This window comes from Quercus robur, chromosome 3 (assembly GCF_932294415.1).
Source record: "Quercus robur chromosome 3, dhQueRobu3.1, whole genome shotgun sequence".
Lineage (NCBI taxonomy): Eukaryota > Viridiplantae > Streptophyta > Magnoliopsida > Fagales > Fagaceae > Quercus > Quercus robur.
Genome location: NC_065536.1, coordinates 39,900,503 through 39,914,284, shown reverse-complemented (window position 1 = coordinate 39,914,284; position 13,782 = coordinate 39,900,503). Strand labels below are relative to the sequence as shown.

The 13,782-nt window shown below is 36.6% G+C and overlaps 1 protein-coding gene and 1 pseudogene across 1 annotated transcript; both read left to right on the top strand.

The window, feature by feature from the left end:
• The first annotated feature begins 242 nt into the window (after window positions 1-242).
• On the top strand, window positions 243-3,564 carry LOC126719614 (uncharacterized). The gene is made up of 6 exons (XM_050422148.1): window positions 243-982; window positions 1,344-1,434; window positions 1,548-1,958; window positions 2,044-2,865; window positions 2,968-3,075; window positions 3,499-3,564. The coding sequence occupies exons 1-5, from the start codon at window positions 738-740 to the stop codon at window positions 3,055-3,057; spliced, it is 1,659 nt and encodes a 552-aa protein (XP_050278105.1). The 5' UTR covers window positions 243-737; the 3' UTR covers window positions 3,058-3,075; window positions 3,499-3,564.
• LOC126719613 (kinesin-like protein KIN-4A) lies at window positions 3,505-13,579 on the top strand (annotated as a pseudogene).
• The last annotated feature ends 203 nt before the right edge of the window (window positions 13,580-13,782 follow it).

The window sequence follows — 13,782 nt, the reverse complement described above, 5'->3', positions numbered from 1 at the left end:
TGGACGATTCGGTGTTGAGGTTTATAAAAACACATCGAGCGTGCGCTGTTTGGGAAGGCAAGGTAACGATTCGATTTGGTTTTTTTTTTTTTTTCTTTTTGGGGTTGATATTTTAAGGTCCCTTCATAACTGCTTTATTTTTGTTTTTTGGGATCAATAACTACAATCATATATACAAAGGTTATGGCATATTGCATCTCATCACCATAGTTCTATCATGTGCAGATCCAGGGCCACTGAAATGCCGCGTTCGTAATGACGAGTTCCGAAAACGACGCCGGATAGTGGTGGATGATCGTATCGTCGACATTGTGAAGAGAGTTGGATTAGAGGGGCTGTATAGGACCCCAGGTAGAGAGATTGATCATAACCTGATCACGGCCTTCGTTGAGCGATGGCGGCCTGAAACCCACACCTTCCACCTGCCACATGGTGAGACAACGATCACATTACAAGATGTGGAGGTTCTTTTCGGAATTCCAATCGATGGTGAGGCAATTGTTGGAACAACTGACTTGACATGAAAAGATGAATGTCAGAGTCTGCTTGGAATTGCTACTAATGACACCACGCTTAAAGGACAAAGGATCCAAATAAAGAAGCTACTAGAAAAAATTGACGAAGGGTTGCCCGATGATGCAACAGAGGTGGTTGTGCATCAATATGCACGGTGCTATATCCTAGCACTCCTGGCAGACACAATTTTCGCCGACAAGTCTGGTGATAGGGTGCATACGATGTGGTTGCAGATGCTGAGGGACCTTCGGAATCCACCTCAGTACAGTTGGGGGAGTGCTTGCCTTGCATGGCTGTACAGAGAGTTATGCAGGGCAACCGACAGAGGTGCTAGTCAGATTGGTGGGGCCTTGTTGCTAGTTCAGTATTGGGCATGGGTCAGATTCCCTTTTTTGTGCCCAAGGATGGACCTCCCACCAGATGGTGCATATGGCCCACCATTTGCACCTTCTCCATTGTCTATTAAGTAAGTCTCTTCCTTGACCGATTCTCTCTATTGGAAATAGATCCATAATTTTAAACACATTGTTAGACATAGAAAATAAAATTTTAACCTTGATATTCTTCAAATTTTGACTCATTAATAGGATTTTTATTTATGTTTTTTATATATCGTTTGACAACCACGGAGGTCATATGTTATGATTGATGTATAATATAAGTCTTATTAATTTCTAACTCCACCACTAATCATATGTTTAGATAATCATTTATTAGTATAATCTTAGTGGTATATACTGTTAAATTTACGATTGCCCATCATTTATTGTTGTTGATTACTTCATATTCTCAATTCCAAGTATTGACTCCCTCTTTCGCAATTGTAGGACTGTGTGGGTTGTGAGCACCTTGAATAGCCCCGCTGAAATCTGTCTGGTCCGGTACCGTCAGCTTTTAGATTGTATGCATCCAAAGCAGGTACCAAAATTGTGTTTATTCTATTGTTTATGACTATTGTATTTATAAATGTAAAAGAGCTCATAGATATGGAACATTGCATAATGTGTTGTCCTTTGATTTGACTATTTCAGGTGGTGTGGCAACCATATGAAGCTGAATTAGCCCACCTGCCTACGTTTTGTGTCGCCGGAAGGGATGTATGGACGGCGAGGGTACCGCTTGTATGTTTCTGGCTAGTAGAGAAACATACACCGGACCGTGTTGTTCGTCAGTTCGGGATGGTACAAGAACCCCGCCCCCCCCCCCCCCCATATGTTGATACTGACGAAGCCCTTCATGCCATAGACCTGAGGGGGAAGATGGAGGTGAATTGGAGGGACAGACATTATGGCCATATCCGAGTATGGAATACTCGAGCACAATCTCTATGTCCTGGAGCACGACTAGAGGGTGATATGTCGCCTGCTCATCCATACTTCGATTGGTACGATAGGGTGACATGGAGGTTCGTCGACCACACTTCAGCTTCACTTATTATTATGGTAATTGCTTCGACCTTTCTTTTCAATTTTTGTTGCGTATCAAGAACTTCAGTATGATGTACTAATTGTATTTATTTACTTTCAGGTTGCCAGTCACAAGAAGTTGTTGAAACTTTATACAGTAGGCAGTCTTGAGTACAAGCATATTTCAACTATACTTAAGACAGTGGAACGCCTTCACCGTATAACTGCTCAACTTCCGTTGGAAGATATCGATGGGGCAAATCCAGAAGCGCCAGAAGATACTGGACGACCAAGCACGAGCTCAACTCGTGCCAGCCATAGCCATGGTCAGCGTGCTGCATCCCATCAGGTTGTCAGTAGGGCAGATCTCCCTCCACCCCCACGTGCATCTCCTCCCCTAGAGTTCCCTCCACCTCCACATGCATCTCCTTCCCCAGAGATCCCTCCACATACTGCTCATGCAGTTTCTGACCTAGAGATCTCTCTACCCACTGCTCATGCATCTTTTCACCCCGAGATCCCTTCACACACCTCACATACATTTTTTGATCCTGCTCATCTTTCATTTACTCCACCATCCTTTGATCTCGGCCCTGATTTCAGTCAAACCCCTCCTGTCATGCACACGCAATCCCCATCGTACAGCATTGGTCATATAGACCATGTACCGCCCCATAGTCACTCCATGTCATTCATTCCCACTCCTAGATTGCATATAGATCCCATGAGTAGGGGCACTCACATTTCATTTGCTACACCCTCCTCCCCCGCAGTTGTAGGATCTTCAGTTGTTGGGAGTCAAGCAAAACAGCCAGCTGTGCATGTTGAGAATGAGCAGGTTGTTGGGTTACAGTCACCCCTACCAGGTCGACCTAAACGTACAATAAAAGCACCTCCTTGTGGGACAGGTGGTCACAAAGCAGGACACAACACTGGCCCCACGGTATGACAAGTCATTTAATGTAATGAATATTGAGTAACTACTGTTATGGTTGGTTTTGGAATTCATGTAATTCATTGTTTGGTTGTAACTCCATTTTTGCAGCAACGTGAGGAGCCTCACGAAGGAGATGCAGTACCCCCTCCCCCACATACCAGACACTATACGAGACAGCATAAGCGTAAAATGCATTAGGATTAGCATCCCATAGAGGTTCTCTCTCTCTCTCTCTCTCGCTCTCTGAAATCACTTTTTTTTTATTTATTTAATTCTTTTAATGCTTTCAAAACATTCCTGATTATTTGATGTGAGTTTATCTTAAAAATCCTTTTCTTTTTAATTATATTTCAAAGTCTTTGATTTTTGTAAATTTTACATTGAAATACTAATGCCTGGTTGGAAAGTTTATCCAACTCTCTACTTTTGAATTTGCTTTGTGCTTTGTGTTTACGAGATACGTGTTGATGCTAGATTTCAGTGGATAAGTTTCTTGGTTTTCTTTAAGTGATTTTGTTCTTTGATGTTTAATGTGTTTTTTGGTGGGTTAAAACATTAGGCAAATTGTTGTCAGTTTTTTTTATTTTTTATATTTAAAATTGTTGGATGTTGAAACTTTGTTGGTATGAATGTATGTAGGGATGGATGGTACTGGTTTGGGACTTGTTCTGCACCATAAAGCTCTTGGGAAGTAAGTCATATTACATGTTATAGCTTGATGTTGTATTAAATAATTTATGCTTTGATCTTGTATATATAATAATTCCATTTTCCTTTCAGGTGTGAAGCCTTTCCAACGTATCCTAGAACTTATGACTTGGTGCATGCAGCCGGACTGCTATCCCTTGAAAATGTCCAGTAGCGCCGTTGCACCACACAATCACATTGGAGCAGATGCGCAAAATCCATTCAGATGTTCCTGGCTGTGACTCCCCGGAGGAAGATATGGGTGAAGAATATTTTTGTGCAAAGCTCCATCTGGTAGATCTTGCTGGATCTGAACACGCTAAAAGAACAGGTTCTGATGGTCTTCGTTTGAAAGAAGGTTAGTAAAACTGCTTATTGATATATTCCTATTGTCTTTTATTTATAATCATAATGAAATAAAATTTCTCTGTTTTATTTCTGTGAACAGGTATACACATAAATAAGGGACTTCTTGCACTTGGTAATGTCATTAGTGCATTAGGGGATGAGAAAAAGCGGAAAGAGGGTGTGCATGTCCCTTACCGAGACAGCAAACTAACTCGACTGTTGCAGGTTGGATTAATGTTATGTCTGGTATATAAATTTGTATAGAACTATCAGTTAACTCATAAGTTCCAAATGATGGTGTTGAGATGGAAAAATGATCTGAATTTCTGGTGGTCTATATCAACCTCTATCTTTCTCATTGAAATGTTTTTTCAACCAAGGAAAATATAACAATTTTCTGCATATGTTAAATGCAACACTGTAAAACTTAAGTTAGAATTAGGTAGAGACAGATTCCTGGTTTCTGTTGACCACTAGGCTTGATAAATTCTTAATCTGTTTTTAGTAGTGATTCACCAATACTTTCCTGATATAGTTAAGTTAGGTTTTAATACTTATCACCTTATCAAGGCTGGGATTTGCTGAGTTTTGAGATAGCTTGTTAAGGACATCAGTAGATAGTGATTTTAAAGATATTGCTTTTAACCCTAATATCTAGGATTCACAAATAAGTGTATTTGTTGTTCTTACAAATAAATAGCATTATGACTATTTTATTCTATTGGGATTTATATAGTATTAAGAACAATGTTTCAGTTTTTGCTTGGTTTTTACTTTTTTTCTTCTTCTATGATAGTTTTCTGATTGAGGTTCTTTTATGCATGTTGGCAGGATTCACTTGGTGGAAACAGCAAGACTGTCATGATAGGTAACCTCCAAGTGATTGCTTAATTGTTCAAGAACTTTGGTCCAGGGATTACAATTATACTAGAAATAGTTACACACACACACACACAAAGAGATAAGATATATTCAAGATTTGCCTTGCAAAACAATTAAATAGAACTGAGTTTTCTTCTCCTTACTTTGGATTTTTTGCTTACTCCTAGTTTTCATTTTAATCAATGGAAGCAATATTCTGACAGAAAAAGTATTTACTTTCTTTGGTTAATTCCTTTTGAACAAGGTGTTATTCATTTTCAACCTTTTGTTTTGGTAGCTCAATCTTGCTTGTTAAGAACATCCTTTCTCAAATGTGATATGTTCTCATTCTCTCTAGAAGACACAGAAACAGGGTGGAGCTCCCCTCCCCCATTTGTCTTTTCCTTCTTTCTTTTTAGGTGTTCTTCACTTAATGTTTTTGAGTCTTTTTGGAAGTTGTATCATGTGTGTGGAAGTGGGGAGGTGTTGGACTTTAGATCTTTTGAACTGAATTGCTCCTTTTATTGAAATTGGAAATATTTTCATTCTTCTCTAATTTGTTTTAATTGTGATTCTTCTTCCAGCTTGCGTCAGTCCTGCTGACATCAATGCTGAGGAAAGTCTTAACACACTCAAATATGCGAATCGTGCCCGCAATATTCAAAATAAGCCTGTTGTAAGTTTGTTGCATTATTTTGTTATGACTCATTTTGTACTTGATACCCTCACTTCCTGCTAGATGCAGATAACGAAGCTTTTTCTGGTTTCAAGTTCCATGCATTCCGCCTTTTTGGTGTATTAGGGCCTGTTGTAAGTTTGTTGTATTAATTAAATCCTCTTTTTCCCCTGCAGGTTAATAGAGATTTAATATCCAATGAGATGCAAAAGATGCGGCAGTAGCTAATGAACTTACAGGCAGAGCTTGGTGCTCGTGGGGGAGGAGCACCATCAGATGAAGTGCAGGTACTTGTTTTATAAAGAATACAAATGTTGTTTGATTTTAGCAGTTAGTGCACTATATATTCACGAAGATATATTGAATAGTCTTGGTGGCAAAATGTCTTCTTTTTTTGTGTGGTTATATAGGTTCTCAAGGACCGGATTGCTTGGCTTGAGGCTACCAATGTGGATCTTTGTCGAGAACTTCATGAATACCGCAGTAGATGTGGTGTCATACAGCATGATGTAATAGATGATCAAGTATGTTATTAGAAACTCTAATTCGTTATCCTCTTCTTTGCTTTTTCTTATTTTATCCAAGGTTAGTTTTCCTTTCCATACTTATATGGAGTGGAATGTCTGTGGTTTTTCTTAGTGTCAATACAATATGGGTGTATTTATATTTATTCTATTCCTTCAGTTACGTAGTTGAGTAAAATTGTTGCATTAATACTTATATCACTTGGGGTGTTTATTTATCAGGAAGGCCACTTCGGTTTTACAAAAAGTGATGGACTTAAGAGGGGCTTTCAGAGCATAGACTCATCTGATTATCAGATTGTTGAAACCATATCAGGTGATCCACTCATGTTGTTGTATAGTTTGAACCATTTAGAAGAATGTTTGGTTACAGGCTTAAATAGTCTTCAATGCACTGCATACTTAGATATACAATGGATGACCATTTAATTTATTAGTAACTAGCTTCCCTCTTATGAAATTGTAAAACTAGAAAAGGTCTTTCACTCATTTTGCTGCATAGTTTGGGACATTTTAGAAAAATGACGTTGATGAGCTTGAATTTTCTTCAATGCACTGCACCTGCAGATATAAGATGGATTACAGTGAATTGTGGTCATTTTATTTTAAACTATGCCTATTATATATGTTAGAATATAAGAGCCGACTGTTCTAGGTTTCTTTTACTGCACTTATATTACTTGTAAAGCACACATTGTCTGCCTATATGAAAGGAAAACCCTTGCACTTTATTCTACACAGTTTAATACAATAATACATAGAGTCTTTGAGTGGGTGAGGTTGTGGAATGGCACCATCTGTTGGTGGGGCCAATCTATCTGAGATTTCTTCTGTTACATAAATCATGTTTTGGTTGGCTAGTCCAATTCTTCAAAGTTTGGCACTTTACTCTCATTTATACAGGTGAAAGTCCCAGGGAATTTGATGAAGTAACTAAAGAGTGGGAGCATGCACTTCTGCAAGATACAATGGACAAAGAGTTAAATGAATTGAACAAACGTTTGGAGCAGAAAGAGGTTTCATTATTTGCCTTGTTTCATGCATATTAATATACGTATATAAATTAGAGGTTTGAAAGGGAATTCTTAACAATTTAAATAATATATCTGTTGTTGGACCTAATGAAGTTTGAGTATATATACATTTCATCAATTCCTTTCTGTTCCTTTATTTAAAACATCCAACCACGATTACTTAATTCCATTTCATTCATTTCTTTTACTTTTCTTTCCATTACTTAAATACATTCCATTCCGTTATAAACTCTTAAATGAAGTGTAAGTGGTGACAAAGAGGAAATACTAAACTAATGTCATATGGAGGCAGCATCTTGTGGTATTAGATGCATTCTGCATTGCATCTCTCTGGCTGTCTTGCTCCTTCCAGAAAAAAAGATTTAAGATTGTAATTGTAACCAATTTAATGATTACTTCTTCGCCACTCAAATAATTCTCAGTTGTTTATTTGGGGCACAAATGTTCCCCTTTTTATTGAGATATCCAAAAAGGAAAAAGAAAAATGGGCTTGGGAATGCAATTTTAGTTAAGGTTTCATTTTTTTTTTTTTACCTTATTTGAAGAAGCCACTTTAACCCCTTTTTTTTGGCAGGAGTTAGTTGGTCTAATGATTTCATCACATAGCAGTTTAATTTGGCAGCCATGGGCATATATGTAGATTCCATATGTATTGACTGCACTATATTCTAGGATATAAGCACGGCATCAAATTGGTGGCTTGTTAGTATTTTCAAACACCTTTATTAATCTTTAATTTATGCTTACTTTTGTGCAGTGTGAGATGAAACTTTTTGGTGGCATTGATACTGAAGCACTCAAGCAGCACTTTGGGAAGAAAATCACAGAACTTGAGGAAGAAAAAAGAATTGTGCAGGTTGAAAAGATAATTCTAAAATTATCACTGCCTAATATGCTTTTACTTTTTTTTTTTTTTTGAGAATCAATATGCTTTTACTTTGATGGCTGATGTTCAATTGCATAAATACAGCAAGAAAGGGATCGTTTGTTGGCAGAAGTTGAGAATCTTGCTGCCAATTCTGATGGGCACACACACAAAATGCAAGATAATCACGCTCAAAAACTAAAAGGGCTTGAAGCACAGGTTACAAAATGACAAATATAAATGTCATTCTTTTTAGTAAATTCTTGATTATTTTTCAAGACTTTCATAAGTTAATATTGTTCTGTTTCCGTAAACTAGGATTCTTGATTAATGTCTTAACTTTCTGTAATGAATTTCAGATTTTAGATCTTAAGAAGAAACAAGAAAGCCAGGTCCAACTCTTGAAGAAAAAACAAAAAAGTGATGAAGCAGCAAAGCGCCTGCAAGCTGAAATACAGTATATAAAGGCTCAGAAAGTTGGTTCTCATTTTAGTGCTTATTCTAGTTTATATTCACAAATCCAACATTACGGTGTCTCACATTTTTGGATCCATCCTTCTTGTTCCACATTCATATTCTAGGTTCAGTTGCAGCATAAGATAAAACAAGAGTCAGAACAATTTCGACAATGGAAGGCTTCTCGTGAGAAGGAATTGCTTCAGGTTCTTCATTTTCTATTTTTACTGAGAAAATTTATTGAGTTACATTCTTACCATCAAATCTACAAGTACCGGTACCTTGGAAATATTGTGTTTCATTGATTGCATTGTAGTTTGCCACAAGCCACTGGATACGCATTCAGTTTATGCCCAATGCTTGACTTGCAGTTGAAGCCCATCTTTATTAATATTTTTGTTGCAAATGGTGTGGAGTTTTAGAATGTGCTTTCAGTGCATGTATGGAGTTACCGTGTTCAGAGTTGTTATGCTTATATTCCTTTTGAAATGACTGGGGTTTTAAGTTCAAGGGAACTGAAACAGAATCCAATTAAGTTTCGATATATTAAAAGAAACCTAAATGTTTATTTTATAAGCTACACAGGGAATCAGAAACGTACCAATAATTCTGTCTCCTCATTTAAACGTACTTCTAAAAAGCTAATATTTCTAAATCTTCAGACTTTAGATTTTAGAAACCTCAATGCTGAAGCAGAAAATTTGTACCAATGTCAAGCACTTTATTGCTTTCTTATGATTTTATGTTGTTGAGGTACAAGGTGTGTGGAGAACATTGGTCTCTATTCATTATTTTGCATCTCATTAAACATTTTTCATGTTTTAGAGTGTTATCATGCTGTACATGAACATTTTGAGAAAGATCAAGAGCCTGTCATAGAGAGGAGTGAACATGATGAGACTTCAGAGAATTTAACATCTACAAAGTATATTGATCCATCACGAGTTGAGGACTCTTCAAATCTCCAAGACCTAGCTGTGCTGGAGGTTGAGTTGACTGTAAGTGAACCTTCTGCTCTTACTGTATCTTTGCATTCTTGTTGGCCTTTTGCCAATGGTGATTGGTACAGTTTTTATGTCAATCATAAACTCCTCGTGTATGCACTCCATCTGTGTTCAGTGTGAAATGCTCCTGTCTATCATCATTAATTGTCTGATATTTAACTAGTTAACACTTGTGACATGGTATGACCTGATTAGACATGGTGTGACTTGGGTGGGGTAGTGTGAGTTGTGAGGGTGGTTTTGATAGTTGTGGAAAAAAATGCCCACACCTTATATGGAGGAAGTGGGGAATATTTGGCTAAACAAAAACGGGAAGGCTGCTATCCTTAACATGAAAGTGGGAATGATAGTAAATCCCCACTGGATACACATGTATGTATGTGTATATGTGCAAGTACATAAATAACTATCAAAAATGATGGTTCATATCTGTTTATGTGCGCTTTGAAAATGTGTTGCAATTTTGACATTCTTGATACTCTAGTATATTTGAGCTTTTTTTCCCCTTTTCACAATTATTCTCTCATCTGTAAAAACAAAAGGAACTTATTAAGGCAAGTTCTGTTTAAAATAGTTCATATTCTGGGTCCAAGAAATCCGAAATTAATAAGAAAGAATAAACATTGGGCTATGTTTCCCAAGAGAAGCTGCATTTGATTAGTAGATCCCCATCAGTATGATGTCTTAGCCCGATCCTGCAATATCATGTGAGTGAAGAAGGGCAATGCCGCTTGTAAAGCTCTTCATTTTGAAAGGTTTTGTCATCATGGCTGCAAATGAATAGTTCAAGCCTTACTCTCTCTTTTTTGGGATAAGCAAGCTCAAGCCTAACTTTTGTCTGAACAATATGCTCTCATGACCTTCTGTCACCTATTTCATTTGTTAGTTTGTATCTATAATTATATACAGACACAGAAGACTAGGAAAAAATTGTTTTTTTGAAGCCCTAATGTAGAAGTCCTTATTTATAACATAAATTTTCCTCTATTGTTGCTCGGTTTAGTGATTTTTTTTTTAATAAGCAATAAATTTCATTGAAAAAAGCTAAAAGAAATTACAAAGAATGCAAAGCACACAGGCAGCGTGCTAAGAGGCAAACTGAAAAAAAATTAAATAACAAAGAAAGTATAAAAATCAAGCAGATCAGGCAGAGAGTTGAAAGTAAAAACAACTGAAGCATTTACGCATCCAAAAAAAGTCTGAAAGAAGAGAAGCTTCAACTCATTAATTGCTTAATTTTCATTTATTTTTCTGTTGCTTAATATCTAAGAATTGAGAGAATTTTCTGTTGAATGCTATGAAGCAATTTTCTGCTTTGTTGAATGCTATGAAGCAATTTTCTGCTTTTATATGGGTGCTTTTTTTTTATGACCATGGTAGGTGATGGAAACTTTGTTGGAGATGCTAAAGAATAATGGAAACACTCCTGATGTCTTTACTGTGATGCAAGTTATGAGGTAAATAGTTGTTGATGAATAATTTCAAATTATTTCTTGCTTAAATGAGCTATGGACTACCATGGATGTGGCAAATACATGTATACATACATGATATATGTTTATTTGTACAGATGCATTCATTGATATTAAGATCATGACTGAAAAGTTCAATTCTTAGTGCATGTGTGCTTTTTCACTTGTGGTTCATACTTGCATTTTAAGTGAGAATAGCTTTGTCTCTTAGTTTAGTTGATCTGTTCTTCTCTGTGCAACACTGACCTAAAAAGGAACAAAAAAAAAAAAAAAAAGGCGTGAAAAAGCCTTTGCACATAAATCATTTAGAGATGCAGCTGTCACAGATTCACTAATTTTATATAAGGTTTAGAATCTGTATCTACATGACCTTCCTGATCACTACTCAATATGGGCATCCTGGCCATGGAACATTTGGTGCAGAAGCCTACTTTTATCTGCAATCCGTTTTGATGTTAATGATTTGCGAATCTCTTGTTGTGTGCGTTAGATAAATTTTGTAAAATGCAACAATTGATACTCCTGACTGGCAAATGCATATTTTTTGTTTGTGTGCCATTTGAGCTGGAGTGGGATGCGTGTGTGTGTGTGTGTGTTTTGATTATGTAAGGATGTTTCTAATCCATTTGAGTTTATTTTAATTGACCAACATATATGCTACACTTTCTTCTTCTTCGTTTTTTTTAAATTGAGGATCTAATATGCTACACTTCTATGATAACAAAACTGATAACAAAACTAGAAGAAAAATAATTTTGGGTATAATTATCAAAAAAGAGTGTGTATCTGCATCTGTAAACTGCAACAAGTCATGCTCCTAAAGTGGCCAATACATATAGAAGATGTGTTTGTCTGATTTGGTTAAGCTAGAGCATTGCCAGTCCATTTGAGTCAAGCTAAATTGGTAAAAACATTATGTATGCTTCTCTTATAACAAACTGGAAGAAAATTAATTTTTGGTTATCGATGTGAAGGTGAACTTACATGTAAGCTAACTGCCCTGCTGATTTTCATTTTCCCTGTGTACTAGGATAGTGCTTTTGTTTTGGGGGGTGCTATTTTAATGATATTCAGTTTGTTATTGAAAAGGAAAAAGCTCCTTGGGGGGACAACGAAGATGTTTCTATTCATGTTTGTCAGTGACAATCGTTTGGTTACTTTGTGCCGGTTAAAAGTGGATTTCATGTTTATGTAATGTATAGTCATATCAAGATATTATTGTATTATACAGACATTAAATTACTGTGATTTATGTGGTTGTAGACACTTGTAGAGGGAGCCATGGTTGGGCATACTCCCAAGGGAATGCAACTTGCTCAAGACACGCTGGTATGGTTGTTATGTAGCTTCTTACTTGAGTTCCTGATTCATTGTCTTGATTGTTTTAACCCTATCTGCGGTTCTACATTTTCTTATGCAGGTAAACATGAATTCCAGGGACTTCTTCTTGAGCCCAAAAATGGGGAGTGATCTCCTCCTTTTAGCTTCTGGTGAAAAAGTACGTAATACCTTGTTTAATTACTTGATTAGATCCCTGTGGTTGCTAGGGAGAAGGAGAGATTTTGTTATTTGTCCTGGCTCTATATGATTCTTTATCATTCTTCCTAGCCTGTATATTTTAGTTTATACTGTCTATTTTCCAACTAAATTATAATATATCCTTGCATACTGGTGGATATACTACTGCTAACTATATATGGGATCTGATGCAAGCTGGAAACTTTATTCCTTCACCTCCTGCTGTGGAAGCATATTACAAGGGCTTAAAAGTGAGTTTCTTGCCCAGATAATGCTTAAGAAATAGTAAATTCTCATGAGTGATTTTCTTAGCACATCTGTTTCGACAATGGTGTTACTTAGTTGTTAGACTGCAAATTACTCTGGATGTTACTTAGAAATCTATGGTGTTAAATATTGTTTGAAAACTTTGAAAACAAGTTGAAATCTTTAACAAAAGGAGCCTAAAACTACTGTTTGAGTATTTTTTTGGGGAGCAACATTTAAGTTAATTGTGCTAGACTGCTAGTGCTGGGCTTGAAAGTATTGTTTGAGCATTGAAGACTAAGCCAGAAGAGGGAATAGAAATCATTTATTGTCATGTATGAGGGATTTTTTTTTTAGATCCAAAAAGTTAGTAATGACCTAGATTGTTTCCAGCCCAACACAACCAGAAGTTGTAATGCTTCATAGCAGAAAGTGCAGCTAGCTATTTTTACAGTCAATAACAATATCCTAAGTTGTCAAATTCCAGTCCTTGGTCTTCTGGATGCATCCAAATGCCTGCAATTGCTACTATGTCTAGCCATGCTGGCCCTCATATAGTTAGATATCTCTTCATATATGAATTATGTGCATATTCATAACTGATTCCCATTATGTGCATATTCGTAACTGTGTCCATTTTTGTTCTGGGTTCAGGAACGTGAAATACCTGAAGATGATCCACGACTGTTGCTGGTTTCTAAGACTTACGACAACCTTCGCCAAAGATCTGGACCAGGACCTCGACGACCTTAGTTGGATGATAACAAAAGATTCCTTGGAGAGTCTTTGGCATGGATTTTTTGGTTATATTAGTTATGTTTTGATGCAAGAGATACAACTACAAGGATTTGTGTAGGCCTAATCCTCTGTTGTATCAAAGATCATGTAGAATTTATAATGGTCTCTGTATTGTTCTTAGTTTCATACACAGTTTTAATCAAGTTTTAGAATGAGAAACATGAGGAATAAGGACATTGTAGTATTTTGATATTTCTTCAAGTAAAGCATCAATGTGTTGGCTGCTTCTTAGTTCTTGGCTTCTTGCCCCTTTCCTTCCACTTTCTATTCTTGTATACAGCAATGAGTTGCAGGCATGTACTCATTCCATAAGGACCTAATTAAACACTGAACTAATAAATAGAAATTGAGCTTCACTGTCCTATTTGTTATTTTTTTAGGTAAAACTACAATATGTATTGATTGAGTGAAAAAAGTGTCAACGTATCAACCAT